Here is a 26993-nt window from a genome sequence, read left to right on the forward strand (position 1 = left end):
CCTGGTTCTGATAAAGTTTATAAACAGTAATGTCGTGCCTTACCTCCAGTCCTGGAAACCACAGATAGGAGATGGTCCTATACATACCTGGGGATTATCTGACTTTTATCCCAGAGATTCACTTTATCCCCACACAAGAACATCGAAGAGGCCAATTTTTGGTTGGACCAAAACGGCTCCGGGTTGAGGGGTTTCTAATACCCAGACTCTTACTTGATACACTGTTCATTTGGGACCTGATTTTTCTTAAAGATTTTTAGCTGTAACGTTATTTACCGTGATATGATTTGAAATGTAATTGTGTATATATTTTGCAATGTGCTTTTATGATTTTATACCTAAAAATCGAATAAAGCTAAAGTTCAGTTCAGTTCAGTGATGCTATGCATAGGAAAAAGTGATGACATCTACACAAGGCACACCAGCTGAGACCTTCTCCAAGTGTTCAGAAACGTGAGAGGTTGGCAAGTTCCCTAAGTGGTGGCTGAACCTAAGCCCAAATGTTCCCCCCTACCCACATTCCAAAAATCACCCCATTTCTACGCTACTTTCTTGGGCTTTCCATGGTCACTTGTTGCCCTGTCCTAGGTAATACACTTGTGGATATCTGTTATAATGTGGGGGAAAAGTGTGGGATCACAGGACATTTCATACTGTTTAATGGGTTTCTTTTTTTTGCTTCCGATTATATTTGACTGTTCACAAAAAAAACACTTTGCAAAAACTTCTTCAGAGTTGCATGGCGTTATGGGCAATCTACATTGTGCTTGGTAAATATTTCCCAAGCTCCAATTTGGTTTTGTGTGTACATTTAAGAATTAAATAGCTTTCAGTCAACCCCTGCGTCCATTTCAATGTATTAGATTTTCCTCATCAAGTAATGCATCTAAAAAATCTTTGCAATCATTGCTCATTTGCTGGCTCTGGGTATCATCATTTTGTTTTTTAACAAAGTACGAACACAATGCATGTCTGCCGGAGGGAATGTTGGCTGTAATTATGTATTTTTGGGGAGAATGTACCTCCTGTGGAAGAATGGGCATGTGCAAACTTAGTGACCCTTTGCTCTTTTTCTGAAAATTGTGTGCCCAAGGAAGATGCTAGGGGCAGTTAAGAATCTTAGTCTAGGATGAAATCAAGACTGCATTTGGCTCCTTGCTGAGATAGCATTTGCCCCATTGGTTGGGCACAGGCACACATGGCTCTAGCCCTGTGAGGAGTCGAATGCTGGTTAGATTTTTTTTCTTTAGCTAAGTTAAAGAAAAAAAATCCAGGCTGCTCCTTACCAGGGTTTTTTTGTCCGCCACGGTCTCCTGGGTAATTTTCTCTATTGTTAGGGAGTAAGGGGTCAGAGGAGCTGACTTGTTCTTACTGCTCTCTCATTTGCTTCCCTTCCTTCTGACCAACAGAAAGTGCATTGAGCTGGTGACATGGCTAGGGAAGAGCTGGTGCATTAATGTCTTTCCTTGGCCCGTCCCATTGCCATTCCAACGAGTTTGATCCTTGAATTGACCTAGGTGAGGGAGGGGGGCTAGGCAATCATTCCCAGGTTAACACCTTGGCTGCTAGGGATATTTTTCCCCTGTGCTGGGATTCTGTAAAGTCTATACTTCATGACGAGCTCAGCTCGTCATCAGCACAGCTCAACCGTGCCTCATGACGAGCTGAGCTCGTCATCAGCATCGAAAGGGTTAATCCATGTGTGTGTAATATCACTTTTGTCATAACTCGCATAATAATGATGGTGCCAGGAAAAGAGCACTGGGTCCAGAAGGGTTTGTGGGCCAACCAGGTCCCTTCCAAACCCCCAGTTACCACCAGGAATCTTCTCCCATTGAGGTACAAAAATATGGATGCCAGCAGTTGTTAAAAATATCACACATGCACACTTCATAAGTGCCTTCTGGCGACACATTTAGATGACACGCAGTTAAATGGTCGTATATCGTTATGGCAGCAAAGAGGTTAAAACGGTCTGAAAAACGTAGTAGATTCTTGGTTTTTTTGTGGCTGGAAAAATAGTTACTTTCAAACAAGATGTTGCCAGGTCGAGGTATGCGTGCCGCTGCATTTAACTGTTTCTTTAACGTTTACTAAATATTTGCTTGGGGATGTTGGAGCCCATCACACTTAAAGATATGACCATGTGCTTGATGTAAAGTTTGTGTTGCATACATTTTTGAAGCATCTCTATTTTTGTTGGCACTTCTATACAATCAATGTAAAATGAACATATACCATTTTTTGGCTCCAGGTTAGATTAAAGATGAAAGAAAGCGGAGAAAACCCGCTGTGAAAAAGGCAGGTTTCAGGGATTTAAGATCATTGAAATTCTATTTGTATTGTGACCGGATGGTGCATAAAATGTTCAGATAAGGGGGTACCACATCCTGTGACTTAAAAGGAGTCTACACACTTGCTTGAAACATGAAATAACAGTTTATGTTAGTGAATGGGATGAGGACAAGCAATGATGGATCACAGCAAATGTTGTCATAGAGTACAAAACCGTATTATGACCCATAACATACAGTACTTAGTGAGACCTGTACCTGAGGTACAGTGTACTTAGTGATTCAAGCACAATTATGCTACTTATTGTAAGTTAGTGCAAGTTTTTATTTTTCTATAGAAATTGGTTTGTTTTAACGTAGTTCAGTACATTTTAGATGAGTAGCAAATAAAGTTTGCAAATGAGTCCTCTTTCAATATGTGACGTACAGAAGCAGTAATTACTTACATATTGACACTTTATTACAGAGTATTACAACTGAAAATACCGTCCATTTCCACCCTCCCAGATATGTGTATAGCTCCCCATGGCTCTTGGTATTCCCTCATCTCAGACTCCGATTTGTGAGTTTTTTTAAATACCTTCTAGCAAGGCAGGCAGTGTTGATAGTCTGACCTGAGTGAGAAACACTAAGAGCCCTTGCTTGATGCATGTAAGAAAGACTCCCCTTTGTAAGAAAAAAGTTGTATTTTTGCAAGGGAAATGGTCAGTTTTCTCAGAAAAAAAGATGGATCTCCCAAAGTAAATGGCCCGCATTGGGATTGGCATTTGAATAGGCTATAGTTCAAAATGTAAGTGAAGTTCATTTTTAGGTCTTACTGTGGCCCAAATAATGAGACTTGCCTAGTGCAACAGTTAGGTCTGAGTAATTTACCTATTATATGGTCAGGTGACCTTTACAAGCGAGTAGACTGGCCTTGTAATGTAAATGTGTTGTACTTGTATAGCGCACAGCTACCCTGGACCGGGGTCTCCCGGCGCTTGTACTCATACCGCTCAGGAACCCTTCCTGGCTTTCCTTGTGAAGTGTCCACTCCTGGGCACCTCCATGGTGAAACCAGGCATCCCTTGCGCTGTCGGGCCCTTGTGGAGATTAAGCAAGCTATTGTCCAGAGTTGCAGCGTTCGACCCATGATTAGAATAGGCACTGCAGCGAGAATATACAGTCAGAGGAATTTATGAGCACGAGACCCGCGGAGGCGGGAATCGAACCCTGGTCCCTGGCCAGAACTCTGCATCAAGGTCTGCCGCTTTAACCATTGAGCCACACTCCTCCACTATGGCCTTCTGAAGTTGAGTAACCTCATTTGTTGCGCAAGTTCATATTTCCAGAGTTATACATATCTTTCCAATCAACAATGTTAATATAGATTAATTCCATTTTATTTCTAAAAATCTGTTTATTGGATTCTATTTTAACTGGAAAAAGATCAACATAAGCACCATACGGCTTAGGATCAACTGTAACAACGGGAAAAATTACAGTGCAGGATCCATTTTAATTCACCATTTTCGTCACCCTCTTGCAAAACCTATATTATTTGTCCATCAATTACTGTTCTCAGAAGTCATTTTAACTGAAACTTTGTTTGTAGGCGCAAAAGCTACAAAAGCAAGAATCGGGATAGAGAAAAGGGTCGCACCGCTAATGGGAAAGAAAAAAAGTCCAAGTAAGTGTATATTTGCTAATTCATTTACTCGTTTCAAATGATGGCTTCCGGAATTTAATGAAATGAGGTATGATGACCTTGCAGATCAACATTTGCAAGCTAAAGCTCATTTTACATTAAGGTTGGTTTAAAAAAAGTAACACAAATTGGGGGAAATCCAAACCCAAATTTTGTGGTATCTCAAAGCTGCACATTGAATTCATTGTTTTTAATTTATTTATAAATGATCTGGTGTATTTTTCAAATTCTTTTTTTTGGGGAAACTCTAAACCGAATTTAAAAATAAGGACGTGTCAGAATGTAAAGAAAAATGCTTCACAAGGCCTAGTTTATTTCCCACAGGCTTAAGCCATTTGCACTACCACAGAGAGTAGTTTAATGAGTCTCTAGGAAAAATGTCATGCTAAGTACATCTCTGTTTCAGATGGATGCAGCTAAGTAAGTGCAGTGGACAGTTCAATCCTCCAGTGCCATGAAAACCATTGTGTGCCAAAGCTTGCGTTTGTGAAATCCGGGAGTTGGAAAAAGAAACCCTTATTTATTTTTTGCCTTACCCCAGCAAACATATCCCTGTTGCTGTACTTCCACAGGCAAGCTGGGAGTGGCGGGGTCAATGCAATATGGAGGGAGGGGTCATATTTTAGGTGTGAAGCAGCACAAGAGGGAAAAGGCTAGTAAACATGTACTTTCATGGAGTGCTGAATGGAAAATGAAAAAAGTGGTACATTATGTGAGCAGTGGAAGGCTACAAGTCAATAAACGAAAAGGATTGTAAAGAGGATATGATCAAGAGGAGAAAAAAAAAACAGGAAGGCACGCCACCAAGTATTAATTTCTATAAGGCCAACCTATGGTAAGAGAGGAGTGGGCTGGAGAGTAGGCTCGCAATAGATCTTTTGCAGCCAGACAGCTGTGCTGTATGGTAGGCTTGACGTAATTTTGTTTTACAATTAAGACCATTTATTTGCATCATTCTGATACACCTTACTGAGTTCATCATGACCTATATAATGTGAGTTACTGGGAGGAAGAGCTAGTTAATGCCTGCAGAATCTATTTTCTATTTGTAGATTAGCTGCATTTTTATAACCCCAAACTCTGGCATCATTCCTGCAGTGGATAAACATTTAGTTCCGTGGACCTCAGTAATGGGCTTTAAAGACTTGTGCTTAAGTCTAGTTTCAAAATTAGAAAATGAACCTTTTGCTTCCTTCTCAATGATAAGTTAGACCAAATATGATCTCAAAATAAAAGAATGATTGTACTATAGTGACTACCTTCTTTTTAATGTTTTTAATCATGAACGTGGGACACTTAGTACATTTATGACCTGTTCTTGTGAATTGACAACCTGTTCTTGCAAAGGTTTTAAATATGTTTGTACTAAGATTAGGTTTGTCCATAAAAGAAAGAAATACTTAGTTTTTTAGGCCATCAACTGTGCATGCTATTTGTTCAGTATTATCTGCATTTAGCAAGGCAGAAATGTGATGAATGCCTAACAGGGTATTTCTTGGCCCTGCACCCCTTGTGTTTTTCCAAATTAATGTTCAACATGAAGAGAAGTGGTGCCAGGAAAAAGTCATGTTGCACAGTTCTCTCCAAACTGATAGCCCAAAATGGTGCTAATGGTGAATGTACTGAGCCCATCAGAGAGAAGAAAATTATTAAGGTCAGAGTCAGCCCCCATAAAAATGAGGGTTATGCGAAATTGAAATTTTTCTTAATTACTTGAAATTGTGGGTAAAGTACATAAAATGCAAATCTGCCAGCGCTATATTTTAGTGTCAAATGGGTCTTTGAGATTTTTTTGGGTGCAAGGATGCATTTCACACTAAAAATAAAAAGTTGACAAATGATGGGTGTGGCCATGCAGCCAATATGGCTCTCTCAGCTTAGGACTGCTCCTGACCTCCATCTTGATCCTCCTTCATCCTCAATACTGCTAGTGACTGGGGGCCCACACTGCTCTTGTGCCAACAACGCAATAAGCTTTGGCCTTCGCTGCTTGTGCAAGTGGGCCAGGACCCCACCGGAGCCTCGCACCGCGGGTCCGAGAACAGGATCTTGGGACTGTGGCAGTGGCGCTTGAGCGGGCGGGCACTTGTGATTAAGATCTTGGCTGCTCGTGCTGCCCCTTGTGTTAAACTGGTTAAGACCCATCAGAACTTTTACCGACCACCACCCTGCTGGCCGCTTGGCAGGCACTGTCCATGCTGCGGAGGTCCTACCCTTGAGAGACTGGATCAGGGGGACATAAGATTTTCTGCACTGGAGGCATTCTGGAACTTGACCCTGGCTACACGTGCTGCCCCCTGTGCAAGCAGGCCAGGACACATCGGATCGCCCCATGTTCAGTCTTAATGTTTGGTGCCTCATGACGATCGTGAGAGTCCACTGAGTGCCCATACACAAACTAAGATGGCTAGATATTCTGCAGGTGCATTTGGATTGAAGGTAAGGAGTAGAAACTACGGTAGGAGAAGTTTAGATTGACTTGTGCCACTACCTTAGGAATAGAACCCACCGATTCACAGAGGCTGAAATGCATGTTTCTTCAGTGGGAGATGAAGTTGCCACGCTCCAAAAACGGGTCTCCAAATTACTCTCTTCTACCGGGACCCTGATGGAATGTGCTGTGAACACTGAAAACAAAAGTGGACAGGAGCTACTCAAGATTTTTGGGAATCCCTAAGGGTTCAAAGGCCTCTGATGCAGATACATTTCTTGAGCAATGGCTAGGGTCCTGGATCCTTTTAGATGTGCTGTCACCATGGAGTGGACCCACAGGTCACTGGCCCAGAGCCCCCTTTCTGGGGCTCCGGTGCGCCTGCTGATTACCAAACTGTTTAATTACTGGGATAGAATGCCATACTCAGATAGGCCCGGAGGCACCCTGATCTTTGCTTTGACAACTTCTGTATTATGATTTTTTTAGGCTACTCGAGCTTGGTTCAACAATGACAGCGATCTTGATTAGGTTAGGCAAAAGCTCAGAGCCTTCAATCTCTCATTTGTGGTGTTGTTCCTAGCCAAATTAATTGATTTGTAATCCCACAGCTCACATCTTTGAGCAACCCAAGCAAGCTTTGGAGTGGGTGACAAGAGGGGGTAACTTCATTGGCAGACAGGAGCTAAGGACACTGAGACCAGAGTGCCTCGGGGGTGGGGGCTCGCTGCCAGGGCCCGAAGCCTCCCAGGAAGAAATGCACAAGATCTTGAAAGAACAGTGTCTTTACTCACAGTTGCGGGGAATCTTCTGGCTCAGAGGACAAACCAGCGGCTGCCAGCGGGGACTTTTATGCTAAATCAACTATACGCACGGTAGACTCCGTGCCTTGAAGCAACACTACTATTGCCCCATCTTACAAGACATTGAGATGTTGCTGTTCAGTGGGGTGGTGAACCAAGCAAACCTTCAATGATGTTCAGCAGCATGATTAGAGGCTGATTTGTTATCCTGTACAGAATGAGGTCCCCTATACTAACGACAAATTTCTTTTTGTTACTTGTGAATGGTCTGGGGTTTTGAAGGGAGGGCATTAGTTGAATGCATGATGGGTAGGCCTACAGACCTTTCCCAAGTTGGGAACGTGGGTAGTAAAAAACCCATATAAGGGAAATGTTGGAAGGGGAGTACGGTTGGGCTTCTTTGTTCAGTTGATCAGAGATAGGTTCAATAAGGCACACAGCCGCTTGAACTCACCTCTGCAGGGACCGAGGGAGACCCCTAGTGAGCCATCCACAGACCAAGGAGAGTACAATAACCTTGCAAATGGCCCTATTGCACAGTGACATATGGATGGTCCTCTCGTGTGGCATCAATGGATTGGGTTCAAAATTAAATGGGGAGTGGTTATGCAGTACATACGACTGCAATCTCCTCACCTAGTGCTCCTCCAGTAAAACACTTAACTTGGAGCACAGAGTGCTGCCCCCCAAAGCAGTAAATATATAGTGATGGCTCATGCGGGATTCAAGAGGGGTTGTTAGGGAGTAGCGATTCTTGCTAGGAGGCCCTCCTTTTCTGGTTGAACTTCAGTGGAGCAATAAAGTCCTCATAGTCCGCATATATTCCCTCCTGAGACTACAGAAACGTGTATTGGAGGCTCTGAGGCCTATCCTTTTAGACACATCCAGTGATGTACTTCTAAGGGGGAGCATAGGGGACTTTAATTAGGACTTAGATTGGAATATGAATAGAAGACTACCTCAACCTAGAGCACCAACTGCACTAGCACGATTCGCCCACCATTGGGCCTGGGAGACGTTTGAAGGTACATCCATCCTGACCACAGACCGTTTTCCTTCCTTTCCGGGGCCCTTGGGACACGGATGTAACTGTTCCTATGATAACAGAAAGGGACTTTGATAGAGAGATAGAGACGTTCAATATTTAGCCCGTGGGATATCCGATCATTCGTCATTACTGGTTCGAACAGATGTCTTGTCTTGTGATAGGACACAGATCTTGATGCCTGGGCCCTGAAAGATAAAGAAATAACTGTCACTGACGGTGGTCACCCAAATTTGTTTCGAGGAAAATGAGGGGTCGGTTTCCTCTCTGGTCACCCATGGTGGGGCGTGCAAAATGGTGGTTAGAGACAGAGCCCCGAATATAATTGCTCCAAAGAGGCAACATAGGGACGAACCAATGCTCCTGCTGGAGTGCTGGGTCCTTCAACTGGAAAAAGCTTGGGTGTAGACCGGTAACCAGAAAACGTACCTGCTCCTGGGAGTGACATGCCAACTATACCAAAACAATACAACAGTCATGTACCCAGACAGCCGTCAGCATTACTTGTGGATTCGGTGGAAGATGTATGACACTGGGGATAAAAGGTGACGGAAGTGCGGTGGGTGGCCCAAGGACAGACTGGTGGGGGAACGTCACTTGCAGTGACATTGATATTGTCCAGGCATTTGCAGAATACTATCAAGCATTTTATGCGCCTCAATAAGGACCACACAGACCGGGGGAGGTACCGGTTCCTTTCCTCAGTGTGGCCAGTAAAGAGGAACTAGAGGCATACTTCATGGTGAAGAAAATGGGGGAGGCAGTGCCATCTTGGAAAATGCCTGGGGCTAACTGTCTCCCAGTGGAGCTTTATAAGTTTCTGGTCTCCCTTCTCAACCCCCCCCCCCCCCTACTTAATCTCCTTGATGCAGCGTTCCACAACGGGAGCTTGCATCCAAATCTGAATCATGTTACCATAGGGGTTATCCTTAAGGGAGGGAAACCGGCGGTTATTCATATAGACCCGTTTTCTTTCTGAGCGCCGAGTAAGATTCTGGCGTCACTCCAAAAAATGGTGAAATCCAACTTGATAACACCCGGATCAGACTGGCTACATGCCCAAAAGGGCGACACGCTCAAACGTCAGGCGGTTGCATTGTGGGTAGTAAAGATCAAAACCAACTGAACATAGTGATACTGTCGTGGTCTCCAACCCTTTCTGTATTAAGAGCTACTTAAGTTCAATGCAAATCAGCCCGAGCTACTAATATTAGTGATGTAATAGTGACAACCTCATCCAAGGTTGTCAGCAGTGATCACATCAGTGTATGAGGCAGGGTTTCCAGCAGTAATGTAAAAAAATCTTTTGAGAATTTGAAATGACTGGACATGGGCAATACATAAAATGCAATCTTCCTGGCAACAAGGTAATATGAGCAATAAACCTTCCTGACTCAATAATGGCTTTAAAAACATTTGGAAACACTACTTTTTTTTTTTGCAACATCAGCCTATGAGTTCTGAACATGTTAGTTCTTTCTTTCATCTTGAGAACATGCATTTTAGTATACATATAATAGTTCAACCAAGCAAAAACGTCTGTATTATTAGGCTTGGCTGAACACAGGAGAGCTACTCACGGGTAGCTGGAGAGCCGCTGGTAGCTCACAAGCTAGATACCTTCTCTAGACACTGAAAAAGCGTTTGATTTCATAGACTAGCGGTATTTGCTTGGAACTCTGAAACGATTTGTCAGTGGGTGGCCCTCTTATACAAAGCGCCCGCTGCAGTGGTGGGAGAGAACTGGGTGGTTTTGGAAACCTTCGAGATGGGGAGAGATGCAAGACCGGGTGTCCGCTGTCGCCTCTGATGTTCGCACTATGCTTGGAATCACTGGCCTGCTGTGTGCGGCGTAGAGCAGATATTGTAGGCTTTCCACAAATAATGGATGCCCCGGAAAACTACCCTCATATGATGACGACGCGCTGATATATTTAGTGGACCTGGAGTGGTCGATCCCAGCTGGACTACTACTGGTACCGAATTAATTGGTAATGTCAGTACATCACTAACTAGGAGGGTATGCAAATAATGAGTGACCTCACTGGCCAGGAACGGCTTCAGATACTTGAGCATAAAAATTAAGACAAATGCGGAGCGCTTCCTGGAAATTAACTTGGGTAGAATCCTAGGAGACTTCTGAAGAGTTGCAGAAGGATGCTTCAAGATTCCCCAAACACTAATGGGTGGAGCCGCCCTGTACAAAATGTTTACCCCACCCAAACTGCTCTTTGTGCTACAAAGCACTCCATTTACCATTATAGATAGCTACTTTCTCAGACTAGACAAAATATTCTGAATACTGCTGTGGGATGGGAGCACCCCTAGAGTAGCCCTGCAGACACTGTACTGCACAGTTTACAATGGAGGACTAGCACTACTTGATGTACAAGCGTACCATAATGCGTCGCTGCTTAAAACCATCAATGAGTGAGGGCCCATATGATGAACCGGCATATAGGGTGGAGAGAGCGGCAATGGATGCGAGGACTCACATCCACTACATATATGATAAACTGGACAGGCAGCCCCCTACCTGAGACAATCTGGACAATAAGGGCTTTGGACCAGGCTAGAAGGGCCCTGGGTTAGAAAAAAAGACGTATCACACTGGCTACTCTTCTTTGGAAGGGCGCACTCTTGACTGAAGTGGGCAGGCTCAATATTTGTCATCAATGGGAGTAGATCTGTATAGAGACAGTGGGAAATGTGCTAATGGGGGGGCTGGGGGGTGGGGGGAGATTGCAGCTTGCTCCAACCCAGCAATTCTGATACCTGCAGCTCTCCCATTCCCTGAGGGCAGAGAGGATTCTAGGAGTGGAACTTCCGCAGTGTAGTCCTTTGGAGAACTGCGAAACGGGATTACCCATTAGGCAGTGTCTAAGTTATACTGTACTAGTCTTAATAATACCCTAGATAATCTAGGTACATTTTGGGAATGATGCATATCGGATTTTGGTCCTCTAGAAGATATTGACTGGGAACCAGCTTTGATGCACCCCAGGGAAATGGCCCTCCCAGCTAAACTGAGATTAATTCAATTCAACATTCTTCACAGGTGCTATTATAACAGGCCCGGTTTACTCAAAATGGGGAGAGCTGACAGCCCCACATGTCTCTGGTGTGGAAATGGGTACCTTTTTATATATGTTCTGGGACTGTCACAGAATGCATTTTTATTGGGGTGAAGTTGTTACTGATTTGAAGACTGTGATGGAGGTAGACCTCCTCACGGCACCCCAATTGATAATCCTAGGCATACCCAATGATGAAACATCTCTCAGAAGCAATTGTTGTCTTCATGCTGGGGTTTCTCGAGGCAAAAAGAGATATCGTCAGATTATGGAGACAGGATCCGGCCACCATTAGCAATGGATAGAGAGTGGGAATAAACCGATGTATGGAGGTGGAGAGGGTTGTATATGCAAGCCGGGGATGCGCTCGAAGGTTTTCAAAAGTTTAGGGGAGATGGAGATCATACCTTGGTTTGTTGGAGGATATGTATGCTGCTGAGAAAAAGATGCCGCCTTCATGGCCCACCATGAGAGGGAGCATGCTGGTGAATTGTCTGGGAGAGATGGAGCTCAGCTTGGTGGGTCGACTGAGGAGAGAATGGAGGACTTAGATGGGGAGGTATGTGATGAGGGGATGAGTGCCAAAAGCATGTGCAAGGTTATGGAAATGAAGCAAATAACAGTTTTGCCGCATGAATCCTTATCTGGATTCACCTGCTGTGCATCATGCTGCCATCTAGTGTTTTTTTCTATTTCTTTTTTCTTGTTTTGGTCGCTGTGGACCTACATTTGGTGTCCGGTATGTCCCCTGTATGACTCCGAATGCATCCTGGAGGTCGACGTGCGTGGTGGCCATCTTAAGATTCCTTTTCTGCCGTTGGGTCTGGAAGCAAGACTGGAAGCTACGAAGAAAAGTATGGTTTTCCCGAAAAAACTTAGAGTAAAGAAGATAGTCATTGATAGGATCAACGAGAAGAGATCGATCATCAACGCAGATTCATAAACCGAAGCAGAGCGCCCTGTTTTTTCAACAACCGAGGAACTCTCCGGGCCACAAATGGCAAGGTAGGCTCCATGGAGAAGACCCCTTTTAAATTCTGCCCAAAGTGCCATCACAAATAAGCACAGCATGATCCACACACCGTGTGCAACCTCTGCCTACCCAAGGATCACCAGGACAAAGACTGTGAGGCCTGTGCAGCGTTCCTGCCGAAGACTCTTAGGACACGCAGAAACCAGAGACGGGTCCACTACACCTTGATGTTGATGCCAATCAAGAAACCTTCCATGAGGGAGATGGGTTTCTCAAGCGACAAAGAGGAGCACGCATCTCCTGCAGAATCCACACATGAAGGATCGGACATCGAAGTTATAGAAAAGGACACGTAAAAAAGCCTCACTGAGAAGAAGGTGAAGGAGTATAAGAAAGACAGACAAGGTAAGAACCAAAGATACGTCTGAGTCGAAGGGCCACAAACCAAAAACGGCCAAGGCAGCTCCGACGCCAAACAAAAAGGCGATCGAAGGTCAGCTGCGAACAAAACAAACCCACGGCAACCACCCAAGGGTTGCTGAAGAGGGGAAATCACACAAGGCCCAATGCCAAGGGTCAACGACAATGGACGCCAAAAACTAACGTCGACACCGAAAAGGAAGACCCCGGCATCAGACGCCAAAAGGGCCCTCAAAGTCAAAAAGAAGACTCTAGGAAGAAATGGCTGCGCTATTACATATGAAAAAGGAATTAGACAAATCATTAAAGGAGTATCGAATCCCTAAGGCTCCAGAAGTCCAACAGGAAACCGTTGACGCCGAAAAGGCTGAAGATGCCGAAGAAGAGGAGGATGCTATCCTCTAAACCCCGCCAAGAACGGAACCTCAAGGCGAAGATCCTGTGGAATACGACAACATACCGGAGTAAGAAGATGACAAAGAAAACTTTGAGGACGAATGGAACGGTCTGTACACAAAGAGTCCAGAATAGGAGATCTGCAACTATCCCTCGAAAGCATCTCCCCCAGATGACATTGTCTCCTACAATGAAATCATTAAAAGGGCTGCAAACCAGTTTGGCGTGCCCCTAGAGGAAGAAAAGGGGGATACATGTTTTCTGCTGGAAACCCTGGCACCTGCAACTAGGGGAACACTAGATCTACCCATGTTGCCAAGTATTATGGACCAAGGCAAGGAAGCCTTCAAAGAGCCAGTGTCTAACAGAGAAGTAACTCCTAGAGTGGATAAAAAATATAAACCCTCTTCAAAAGACCCAAAATATATACAGGGAATTATAACACCAGACTCCATCATTATAACAACAGCCAGAAGGAGAGCTAACAGTCTCCAACACAGGATCTCTACCAGAAAAGGGGAGCAAAGCATCAACTTGGTAGGTAGAAGAATGGAGACAGAAGCAGCATCGAAGTGGAGCATTGCTGATACAAATGCCTTGCTGAACAGATATGGCCACCAACAGTGGGATGAAATGGAGGAGTTTATAAACAAACTCCCAGAGGAGGACAAGAAAAGAGCAAGAACAGTAGCCCGGGAGGGAAAAATTTAGCTGATAAAGGCCTAAAATCTGCACTAGATACTGCAGGTATCGCAAGCCGACAAATGTTCACGGAAACCATAATCCAAAGACCTGCCTGGCTCAGGATCTCTATATTCAAACAAGAAGTTCAGACATCAATTATCAACAGGCCTCTGAACGGGCAAGAGTTATTTGGCAAGGAAGTGGATGAATCCCTTCAACAAATCAAGGACAATGAAACATCTAGGGCAATGGGGGCCCTACAACAAAGAGGATCTTTCAAAAGTGCAGGCTTCTCTAACAGAAAGACCACAGGAAGAGGCAGCTTTGGCCAAAACCAGCAGATGCCGCAACAGTCTCGGGAGCAAAACCCAAACCAACAAATGGGTCAACAATCTGGTTACCATGGCTGGCAACAACCAAAGCAGCCCTTTCGAGGGCGAAGAAATGGCAGAGGAAGAGGTAGTACCTCTAACTAACTTCCACACAAAAAAGGACCCACACAAGACACCAGTGGGGGGGAAGAATATCCTTTTTCCACAAGCAGTGGGAAAGTATCACAATGGGCAAATGGATATTAACTTTGGTACAACATGGATATTGAATAGAGCTAACAAACACACCACCTGCAAATCCACCAAGGATAAGATAATTATCGAAATTAAAACAAACACTGCTAATTGCAGAGATCCAAGAACTGGATCTAAAACAGGCTATAGAAACAGTACCAAAACAGGAACGGCACAAAGGAGCCTGCTTACCACACTTTCTTGTAACAAAACAAGACCTAACCCTAAGGCCAATTTTGGACATAAGATTCATAAACAAGTTCCTACGAACACAGCACTTGTGTGTACCCTTCAAGAAATAATCCCACAAATCCAAAAAGGAGATTTCCTAGCAACAATAGACCTCAAGGATGCCTATTTACATATTCCAATGAACAAAAGACACAGAAATTACCAAAGATTCCTACACGACGGAACACGTTACCAATTCAAGGTACACTCGTTCGGAATAAAGTCAGCTCCACAGGTGTTAACAAAGTGTCTAGCCGCAGTGGCCACCCACTTAAAAAGGGAAAAAATCCATGCATACCCTTATCTGGACGATTAGCTAACAAGGGGACGCACAAAACAAATATGCCACAATCCGGTTCAGAAGACGATCCAGACACTTCAAAGTCTAGGTTTCTCAATAAACCACAAAAATAATCAACAAACTCAGAAAGGGAAAAAACCTTTGGCTCACCTCACACAGAACAGGATACAAGCTATCTACAAGTAAACAGCCCTCTGCCAGAAGGGATGGTCTCTGACAGTGAGGAAAGTAATGAAACTGATGGGCATGATTGCATCATGCATCCCACTCATTCCTCACGCTCTACTACACATGCGACCATTCCAAGAATGGATCACCAACAGCTGGTCACAAGCCACAGGGAGTTGAGAAGATCTAGTGGTTGTTACACAAGGGAATCAAACAGAGACACAATGGTGGGCATCCAACAGCATAGCACAGGGGAGACCTTTCAGGAACACACCTCCATCTGTGACAATCACCACGGATGCATCCCTCAACGGTTGGGGAGCACATCTGAACCAACTACAGATTCATGGGCAATGGAGCGAAGAAGACTTCATAAAACGCCTCAATTTCTTAGAAATGAAAACTGTTCTCCTAGCACTCAAAGCATTCCAGAAACCGATTCAGGGGTAAGAGCTCTGCAATGTTTTACCTGAACAAACTGGGTGGAACGAAATCCCTTTCCCAAACTTGCGCGAGAAATCTGGCAATGTGCAATACCACAGCAAATCACTTTGCAAACTGTAGATCTACCAGGGGTAGACAATGTCACCTCAGACCGGCTAAGCAGGCAAAACAGTTCCTCACACAAATGGGAACCAAAGTAAACAGTAAAATACCTGTTCAACATCTGGGGAACACCAGTGTTGGATCTCTTTGCAACCATGCAGAACAAGAAATACAGAATCTTTGCATCCAGGTTACCACACCACCTGTCAAAGGGAAATGCGCTTTCACTTAATTGGTCCCAGACATTTGTCTATGCCTTTTCACCAATTCCCCTGATGCAAAGAGTACTACTAAAAGCAAACTAACCAGGAACAAAGATGATTCTCATTGCCCGCCGTTGGCCAAGACTGACATGGTACTCAACTCTCCTAGAACTCCAAAGGAGAGATGATCAGCATGTAAGCTGACAAAGACCTGCTAACAATACAACAGGGCCAAATCCTTCATCCAGAACCAGTGACGCTACAACTAGCAGCCTGGCGCCTGAGTACCTAGAATTTGGACACCTCAAACTGCCATCCAGAACCATGGAGAGTCTAAGGGAGGCAAGAAAACCGTCAACAAGGAAATGCTTTACAGCTAAATAGAAGCGATATACCACATGATGCACCGCTAACAGTACTAATGCAATAAATACACAGGAAACGGTAGTCACATATCTTACCTACCTTTTAGACAGCAACATTTTTTTTCAGCCTAAAGGTACACCTCGCGGCCACAGTGGCGTACACAAGAGGAAAAATATGCGAAAGCTTCTTTACTAGACCACTCATGAAAAGATTTTTGGAAGGAGCAAAAAGAATGGCTCCACCAAGAACTGCTCCTGTACCAACATGGAGTTTAAATACAGTGCTGTCTCAGCTAATGAGAAAACAGTTTGAAGCCATGCATACAGTGGATTGCAAACATATTACTCTCTAAACAGCATTTCTCATTACAATAACATCACTACGGAGAGTAAGCGAACTGAAAGCATTAACTATACAAGATCCCTATTTACAAATCCACATGGATAAGGTAATCTTAAAAACGAACCCACAGTTTTTACCAAAGCTGGTAACTAAGTATCACTTGAATCAAAACAACATCTTGCCAGTTTTCTTCAAGGAACCAAAAACTAAGGCAGAAAGAAGCCTCCACACTGTGGATGTAATGAGCGCTCCACTGTACTATCTGCAAAAGACCGAACAAGTAAGAAAAACAAAATAGCCGTTTGTTGCTTATTCACATACCACCACAGGATCAGCTGTCACTAAAGCAACCATTGTAGGATGGATAGTACAAGCTATACAACTAAGCTATACCAATGCCAAAAAAGAACTAACAATACAACCAACAGCCCACTCCACTAGGAAGAAAGGAGCAATGCTAGCTTTCATGGCAAATGTACCCATCAATGCCATCGGCGCAGCAGCAACATGGGCATCACCACAGACATTTATAAAGCATTATTGTGTCGATATACAAATGAATAAGGAAGCTCAAATTGGACAAAGGGTGCTTCAGCACCTGTTTGCTAAATCTTCCTCTCACCACAGTCTCCCAAACACGGGAGAAACCGCAACATAATCTGTTGCACATCATGTGAATCCAGGAAAGGATTCACGCTGCAAAACGAAATGGTTACTTACCAGTAGGAGAACTTTTTCAGCTTGAAGAGTTTTCTGGATTCACATGCGACCCACCCAGCCTTCCCCTAGAAGGAACACAAACGGATGGGGAAGCAAAGTACAACATTAAGAACTATAAATAAGGACCATCACAAGGATTAAACCACATAACAACAGAAAAAAGAATCTGAAGATAGCCACCACGCACGTCGACCTCCAGGATGCCGTCTGATGTCCTACAGGGGACGTACCTGACACCAAATGGCGGTCAACAGCGACCAAGACAAGAAAAAAAAAAAGACCATTCTGGACTCAACCACTAGATGGAGGAGTGATTCACAGCATGTGAATCCAGAAAAATCTTCAAGCTGCAAAACTACTCCTACTGTTAAGTAACCCTTTCAATATTTTATATTGAAAAAGGCATGACGAGCAGAAGTGTCATGTACAACTACTTGCGTTCTGTTTGCATGCATTATTCCTTTGCTAATATTTTGCTCGGAACTGGGCTTTAAATACACAGCATGGTACAATGGATTCATTTTGGGTATTACAATTCAGTAAATTAGAAAATGAACACTTCAAATAGTTTTTAAGGATGCAACCCAACAAAAATATATAAAACACACACTTAATCTTTAAAGTACTTAGTGGCACCATTAAGCAAAACATACATCCTCACTAGACAACACCGGATTACCTTACCTACAGGCTAGAGCTGGAAAGGGTCCACTTTAAATGTAAAAAAAGAATGTATAAGCAGCAGAACTTCTTTCTGCAAAAACCTTGCTGTATTGTAAAACAAACTCTTGGCCTACAATAAGGTAGACTGGTTAAGAAGGTGTATATAAAAGAAAAAAAACAATGAGTTAGTAAAATACAATCCTGAAAGAAAACAGTATTTTCAGGAATGCAGAACAATCAAAATTACATAGATGCTCAGGGTTATAAGTAATGCGCTATACAAGTATCAATTTATAAGGATTGCGAATATGCCATATGTCTAAGCAGTAATGAGACCCATCGTACAGTATTTCCCATATGGGAGAACCGGAATAGTAAAAGTCCACCCCCTATCTTAATCTAGAACTCCTAGACACAGTAGAAGCACTAGTCGAGTTAGATGTACCTATTATGATAGCAGTCTTGCCCAGCAATTGTATAAGCAATCGACAGTTAATGATCTTGCCAGAAGCTTGTATGGTCTAGTCTAAATTCTGTAAATGGTTTTAAGTTTTGAGATTGCTATTAGTCTACTGAATGATAAATGGCAAAAATAACTATCATGCTAGGTTTTCCAAGAGAGCTTAATACCTCTAATTAGGATACAATTGTTCTGCCAAATGAGTAATCTCGTTTGTGTGTGTTTGTAGCTTGTTCACTAGTGTATTGTCTGGCAGTCATTTTAGAACCACCCATAGTGGAGGTGGATCTTGTCTGTAGAGAAAACAGGCGAGCTGTGACAGATGATGTGCAAGATAATAGTAATGCATTTGTGGAACACAAAGCCCACCAGGGAGTCCATCTCCGGCAATTCCGTTTTAATATAAACATTTTAATGCTGCAGCCAGTAAAGGAAGTGACCTGATTAGGGCCACCTGGGTCACTCACGACCACTTCACAGCCTTCCATACAAATGGTCAGTCCGACAGTAGCAAATACAAACCAAAGTTAATTTATTAGGATTCACTCGAGCAAAGTCCAGTCTGACCAGCCTTCAAGGATAGCTGCCGAGAGACTGACTCCTGTCCACAAGGTAAAGTTAAATATACATTTCCAACAGCCCTAAGACACGCCCAGACTGGAATTTTCCTGCCTGGGCATGGATAAACAAAGGAGGCACTACCATCCTGAGACCAGATACACAATATCTTAGCTTCAAGGTTACTCAGCTCGTCCAAGTCTCTCTGAGAGGAGGAGCAGGGCTAAATAAAAAATTGCATGCAAACACAGAACAAGCTATTCATTAGTGCAACGAAGCTCAACCTTGAGTAATAAAAAGAAACAATCTAGGCTACTTTCTGCTGAGGCAGAAAGTATGAGACACAAGCTTAATTTCGATCATGGCACAAAATGGAGGCTGAATACAAAATGGTACCGCAAATGCTAACTTAACTGGCACAATGCTAGAAAGAGTCAGCTAGACATGTTTTCAGTCCAACAGACCCACCGGTTAGCATTTGCTAACAATTTTGGCTAATGCATAGGAGAGTAATAAGTGTTCACATCAGAAAAACTACTGGTACTATTTTTATTCATACATTATCAGTATTAATAAGTGCCTTCGTCAATGGCCATTAAATCGTGGACTACTTGCATCATCATAGTCAAAGACTTCACATCATGCATGGGGGCCTATGGTGTAGGTGTTTACTTCCCAATACATTAAGCACAACAGGCAGGAAGGCAATAGATGCATAAGCAACAAGTAAAAATAACACCAGCCATTACTACTAGAAAGATCAGGATCTTCCAACCCTAGGATGCTTCGAAACCCCACAATCAACCAGAAAAGGTCCAAGTACCTTTCTCTTGGTGAATGCCGGATGCAAGCCTGTGTAACTTCTGTATCTCAGGGTATACATTTGGAGCGTTGTCCGGTATGTATACACAGCAGCTGCTACCGATAACGTGACAGGCCCCACCCGATCAGCAAGGATGACATCGAACGCCATCCTGTTCTGAAGAGCAACAAGCCTCGTAGCTCAGCTGTAATATTTGTTAGAATTCCAGCCGTGGTATTAATAACCCCTTTTACTACCCTTGTGAGGCGACAAATATTAAGGCTATTAGACATAGGGCCCCAAAAGCAACAATACTCTTCATGGCATCAGTGAACTGCTGTAGGGTAGTATCTGTTGGATCAATGTCTTCTGAATTGATGACCCTTCTAATACAGGATAAGGTGGACATCCCTATGCTGCAATCGATGATCCCTACGGTAGTTGGATGAAGCTATATACACCGGGGGATGGAGGAAAGACATAAAATATGCCAGACCACACCCTTAGGAAGACTCACATAAGCTTGGGACCTGCAAACCAAATAAACATTATGGAGTGGAAGTAAAGGTGGGCTACCTATTGTGCTCAACACACAGGTATAGTTCCAAGTAACTCTGCTCGCTTGAACTATTCAAAAACATGGAACACTCTTTATGGCAGGTTAACTTCCAGTTGCTTTTATAGTACTCTCCTATTCTGTCATTACTTAATGCAGTCTGATTGTAACCGATTCTGCTTCTGACCCCTAGAACTTCACTAGTGTGCAGCCAATTTAGAACATGGCATTCAGACACCTTCTACCATGAAACAAATACTTTGAGACTAAGGCATTGTTGAGACAGGAACGTCCTCTGCATGGTAAAAGACGTGTACCCCTGCCCTGAGACTACACTGTTGTCTGGATCCCTAATGCTGATCTGTATTGTCATAGGGAAAGAGGGATCATGCTTGTGAGCCATGACATAGGCCTTTCTCATGTATTGCGGTCTTGTTGGACCGGTAGGGATGCTCAAAGTGCTACCCTCCTAGTAGTGGAAGGTTACTTCCTTCACCAAGATTTAAGCAGGGTGGTGGCAGCAGCATACCATGTAGTGATGAGCAGGAGTGAACAAGTCCTTTTTACCCTGTGTCACTGGAGTGAGGCCTACATGCTCACTGATCTTGTTTTAAAGTTTTATGTTCCTAACTCACCCTTGCCGTATATCCTTTAGATGTAGAGTGCAGCGCAGTAGTGGTGACTGCTGAACGTGTGTGTCTCTTGGAAGGGTACAGTATAGGACTAGGGCACTGCTGTGCAGTACAATCAATCCATTAGAATTAATGGGGTAACCCAGTAACCCTCAGAACCTAGGTAAGGAAACTAAACAACAACAATGGTTCTGTTGGGGATCTCACTTAAATTGAAGACTTATTGAATACTTAAATAGAACAATATATCCGGTGAAGGATATACCAGAAAACAAACACTGACCATAATGGACCATAAAGGTACATCTATAGTATTACCCTTTTAGCGGATTAATTCAAATTGCATTTGAGAAGCTGTCCAAACCAAACACATGGACTAAATATACATTGGGTGAGTGAGTTGTGACTGAGTGCTCAAAATGATTAAACAAGTGCCAAAATAATCATACATATAGACAAAACATTACATCATAAGTATCCACTGTAAATTACAATAGTCTCAGACGGATACATTATTTCTTTAGTTCGTTGAGACTCTGTGTGGATGGATACATAAACAGAACGTCGGCGTTTCGACCCTAGATGAAATGCACTGATTTATGTGCATCTATGGCTGGTCTTCATCAGGACTCCAAGGAGGTAGGCTGCATAACATCCTAAAGTTCACGAGTAAGTGGATGTCCACCAACTCCTTGAAGATCAATCCAGAGAAAACAGAAGTGTTGCCCATCACCATCTCGGGCAACCCATGGAACGATGGTTTCTGGCCCAAGGAGTTGGGTAGGACCTCAGTGCCAGCAGGCGTGGTGAAAAGCCTGGGCATCCATATTGATGGTAACTTGTCCATGAAGAAGCAAGTGTCCTCTGTGGTGGGCTCATGCGTTGGCCCCCTTAGGCAACTGCGAAAAATTTCCCAATTGCTGTCCTTTTCCACCTTAAGGAGTGTGGTGTCTGCAATGATCCTAGGACGTTTGGATTATGGGAATGCCCTGTATGCTGGGCTTCCCCAGCAACAACTCTCAAGACTACAAATAGTCATGAATGATGCCGCTAGACTGATTTTTTTAAAAACCCAGGAGCACGCATGCCTCTCCTCTCCTGTGTCAACTACATTGGCTTCCCATTAAGCAGAGGATAATATTCAAAGGCCTATGCATTGCGCATAATGCAGTCTATGACAATGCACCTAGCTATATCAAAGCCAGAGTGCCGCTGTATACCCCTAGGAGGGCCCTGTGTTTATCTGAGGATACTCTTCTGGCCAGCCCCCGCTACCGCCTGTCCACCCTTGGCGGACGAGCATTTTCAACTACTCTTCCGGCAGCTTGGAATAAATTACCACTCTGCCTTCGGAAGGAGTCTAATCTATTGCCGTTTAGGCGGATGCTAAAAACGGTGCTCTTCCGAGATGCATGGGGCGTGATATAATCTATAGCCCCTATCTCAAGGGGATTGTTTTGTAGATTAGGAATGTTGTACTACTGCGAATGTGTAGAGGTAGAATTAAAATGCCACTTTTTCATATAAAAGCAAGTATTTGACTGGGCATTGATTTATTAACATTACTTAGGGCACTTTGAGTTAATAGTTGTGTTCACTAACCTGTATCTATGCTCGCTCCCCTACCCCATCAAAATGGGAGCCCTTGACTGCTTGTCCACAGCTACCACTGAAAGACAAGTACAGAAGGTGCACTTGACCTACTTGCCTAAGATCCATAGTAGGTCGGGCACCTGGACATTGAAAGTAAACTACCTCAACCACCACTGTATCTGAGTATTAGGATGCAAGGGATTGTAAGAAACTAGAACGCTGTGTGGAGATTTGAAGGTATAATGTTAGAACAAAAATCTGTGAAGGAAAACTTATATGGGAGAATTCAGAAGTGTTTTGAATGAAATCTTACACATGCACCACTGATAATTATATGGAATGGATTTGAAGTGGTCTCTCACGGTTGGTTTATTACTTGGGAGATATGGAATTATAAGAAACATCAGTGTAAAAGAATAATTATTGGATAGGATAACGTTTGCAGCTATCCCATAGAAAATCTTAGCTGCCACAAAGCTTCTAAAACTAGTTATGAACTCGCGGCCGGGCAGCGCTGCTGAATGTACTCGCTCCGATGTGGTCCTGACAAAAACAAGCGGACCGCATGATTAGCTAACGCATCTGGAGGAGCCACGAAACGGACATAAAAATAATACACCGACTGTTTGGAAAGCCCCGGATGTCCCAGTCACTTTCAGCCACAGAGGAACCGATGATGGTCCAACCTTAAAGGCCACTGGACGGCCCAACAATAAGCACTCCTGCACCTTTAAGTCCTGAAGAAGACCCCAGCATGAGGCTTCAATCAACCCTTAATCCAGGGGTCGAAACGTAGACCGGATTGCATTTACCCTCTTAACATAGGAAGCAACCCATGGATAAATACAGATCCTATGTTAAAGAGTTTTTTGGAACTAATGAACAAAATTAGTCTGTAAAGGTTGCATTGAATACCACTGTGATTGTAGTATGGTCACAACATCCTTTACCCAGTCTTCACCTTTACCCAATCACACCCATCCCACCTAACTGTCTCTTTTTCTTGTCACTTTGAGCACGTCGAAATGTTACTATGTAGACAATATGTGTGAACCCACAAGGAAGTTTTTATACCAATTCCACTGAGACTCATGTCCTTCAGTATGTGCCTGACCCAATGAAGTAATTGGTCTTTTGCATATCTTATTACTTGTGGTACTTTTTTGAATGATACTAAGTACACCGATCACTAAAATGTTTGAATACATGGTTTTGTACTGCACAGAAGGAATCTTAAATAATTCATTAATGCTAAAGTTTTCTATGATATATTCTTTGTTGTAATCAATAGACCCTGACCACTGCATACATATCTACCTTAACTGACCCAGGTCAGAGAGTTCTTAGGGTATACCCCGTTGTAAACTCACTAGTTATGAACAAGAGCAGCGACAAACATATGAATAATTAGACAATTTATGAAGTAGGTAGCAAAGTTTGTAATATTAGTTTAGCAAGCTAAAAAGAAAATTAGAGCAGTGAAATTAAATGTATCGAAGATGAGGATAATCTAGCATTAGTTCATGAACCTCATAGATAACTGTGCTCTTTCATATACAGACGATGTTAATCTATATCTGGCCCCAGATTGTGGAAGTGTATAAAGAATCTTAAAAGCAGTTTTATAGTTTTCTACAGTATGAAGATACACAACCATTCACTCCTGAATGGAGCTGTTGGAGATTAGATTTGGAAGGAATAATTGCCTACACCAGTAAATGTTATCAAGACTAATAAGGATGTTTGATATATTTGGATATGTGTATAAATATTTTGAAAAATAGGATTTAAAGTTTTTAGCTGATAAAGAAAATCTACTACCCACTGTAGTCGTGGAGTCAACGTATCTGTTCTTTCACTGGAGGAAATGAGTGGTTCTTTTTAAGTGTTGCAGTCCTAAGTATTTTTAAAAAAATTAAGCAGAGTACTTTTAGGTGACTGTCTAAAGATAAAAGAAGCTTACAGGATAATGGCCCAATGTGCGATAAGTGTTTGGGTTACCCTACTGCAGAATAATGAATTCAAGCTCCAGAACTACTTAAATTGCATAGGTGTGGTACATTCTTTAAACATTTACAATTATAAGATTGGTGGCGAAGGACTAAACAAGTATGGGCAGTTTAACAAACCAAAAAGAATAATAGACCTTTGTAAGGAGCATCGATTCTCTTCCAGGGGATACTCATTAATAGTCAGAACCCGGAACATATAATAAAATGTGTGTGTGTGTGTGTATATATATATATATATATATATATATATATATATATATATTAGTACATAGTACTAAACCAATTATACACATATATATGTATAACCAATAAAATGCAGCCCAACATAACCCATAGTCGAATGAAGCCACAATTACATATTTTCTGCAGTATGAAAATAAACCATATAAACAATGCAATAAAAAGGCATGAGCCTTAAAAAGCATTCCATAATCAGCAAAGAAAACTTTTATTTTCATCAAAGAATTTGTAATAAAAGGCAATTAGCCTAAGAAGGCTGCATATAGAAAAACTATCCCTGTACAGAAAATCAGACTGACACCTCGCCTTTAAGGCCTCAGAGAATCTGAACACTTTGCCTTTAAGGCCTCCAGGGGAACTCTGTTCCCATCATGCACCACAGGTGACAGTTAGGTCAGTTCTTTTTTCCGTCTTGATCTGTGAGGAACCTGGAACTTGAGCTCGGCTGAATTTGGCTGTTTTCAGTCAGAATTTGTTTTTTTCCTGTCTTTTTTGACAGTATTGGCTTTTGGTGGTGTTTTTCTACCTTTTCTGACTTAATCTTGAGAAAAAGTTTAGTCAGTTATGCCACCTTTATTCTATAAGTGTCCTTCCTTTGGGAAGAAGATGTCCAAAACAGATCCTCGGTTTGTCTACCTTCCACACATGATGTGGAAAATGTTACCATTGCCTCAAGCTTTCTAGCAAAACTTTGAAAGAGAGAGAAAATGTTCGGCTTTTGGGGCTTATGGAGAGGACATCGTGAAAAGGGGGCAAGGAGTGTTTGTCATCTGGAAGGCCCCCTTCTCACTCAAACCGTCGAAGATCTGCTTCTCCGGAAGGTAAAAGCAAGAAAAAACGACATCAGGAAGAGTCTACGTCAAAGAAAGTAAGTGCGGCGTCAAAATCAAGATCACCGTTGACGTCGAGACCAGTGAAAACTGCATCGACGTTGAAGACCTCGCCGGTGAGGCATAAGTCGGCGTCGAAGCAGAGCTAGAGGTCGCCATCGAAGTGTATCTACGTCGGGACATCCGGTGTCGATTGCTGTGAGGACGACGTCGAGAGCAATGCGTTCGACGTCGAGAGGAAGAGTTCGATCGGCGTTGAGAGAGAAGTTCAGATCGACGTCGATAGACGAAGGTACGATGTCGAGACCTGAAAAGAGAAGACGATCCAGATCGCCATCGAGACATGGTTCGACGTCGAGGCATGCCTCGGGCTCGAGGCTTGAGATGGTTCAGTCGGCGCCGAGAAAATGTCCGACGTCGAGGAAGTCGACGTCGAGATCTCCGCTGCGTGTCTCACGGTCGACGTCGAGACATTCTAGATCAGCCTCTCGGACCTCTCATAGGTCTTTTTTCGGTGTCTGAAGCAGCGTCGAGGGTGTTGTTTGACCCTCCAAGGTCTGTTTCACACGACCTGCAGTCAAGGGCATCGGTGAACAGATCTCCAGGGGTTGGAGCCTCTCCACACCAAGATTCTTCAGTGGTGGCTCATTCTGACTCCATGTCCAGAAAGTCCGCGTCAGGAGAAAGACAGTTTGGCCCCAGAAAGGTGCAGGCTTCAGCTTCTGGGTCTCCATATTGAATTAGGAGTGCTTCCTCACCTGCTCCTTCTGCTTCTTCGTTGGGAGTGGAGATTGTGCAGGTTTCTCCGGAGGGCTCTCCGGTGCGTAAAACACCTCCTGCAGGTATGTCTCCAAGATGGCTAGTGAACAGCTGTCATTGGAAGATGCAGCCAAGGCCTAATCGGAGACCACTAACTATGGAGGCTTCGAGACCACCGGCTGGTGGGTGTCCAAGGAGATCCAGATCTCCAGTGCGAAGGAGTTCATGGAGACAAAGATCTCCTGCTTCTTCTTACAGAGACTATTCGCCCACGATGTAATCAACACCACCCTCCAGGGTTTCGCCTCTAGATGATTTGGGAACTTTCAATAAAGGTTTGTGTCGTGGGGCGAGTAAATTCAAGATTACTATGACAGTGCCTCAGGTGAAATCTTCTGTCATATTTGAGACTTTACATCAAAAGTTCTCTGCTAGGCCTCTTCTTCCACTGGTGCCTGGTTTGGTGGAACCGGCAATGAAGACATTTTTGACGCCAGCGACAGTAGGATCAGGTCTCAAGGATTGCGAAAAAATATAAGGCACCTGATCAAGACCCTATGTTCCTGCGTACAGATCCACCACCAGATTCTCTCATTGTGGCTGCAGCCAGGAAAGCCCATTCGGCTATGTCTGTCTCA

The 26993-nt window shown here is 43.4% G+C and overlaps 1 protein-coding gene across 2 annotated transcripts in view; it reads left to right on the forward strand.

The window, feature by feature from the left end:
- CDK13 (cyclin dependent kinase 13) overlaps window positions 1-26993 on the forward strand; it is an 841634-nt gene that overhangs the window by 310880 nt on the left and 503761 nt on the right. For both annotated transcript variants that reach the window (XM_086964864.1, XM_086964863.1), the window contains exon 3: window positions 3889-3963. In XM_086964864.1, coding sequence (XP_086820990.1) covers window positions 3889-3963 — 75 coding nt within the window. The remainder of the gene's footprint in view (window positions 1-3888; window positions 3964-26993) is intronic.

The sequence above is a fragment of the Lissotriton vulgaris genome, chromosome 4_1 (genome assembly GCF_964263255.1).
Source record: "Lissotriton vulgaris chromosome 4_1, aLisVul1.2, whole genome shotgun sequence".
Classification (NCBI taxonomy): Eukaryota; Metazoa; Chordata; class Amphibia; order Caudata; family Salamandridae; genus Lissotriton; species Lissotriton vulgaris.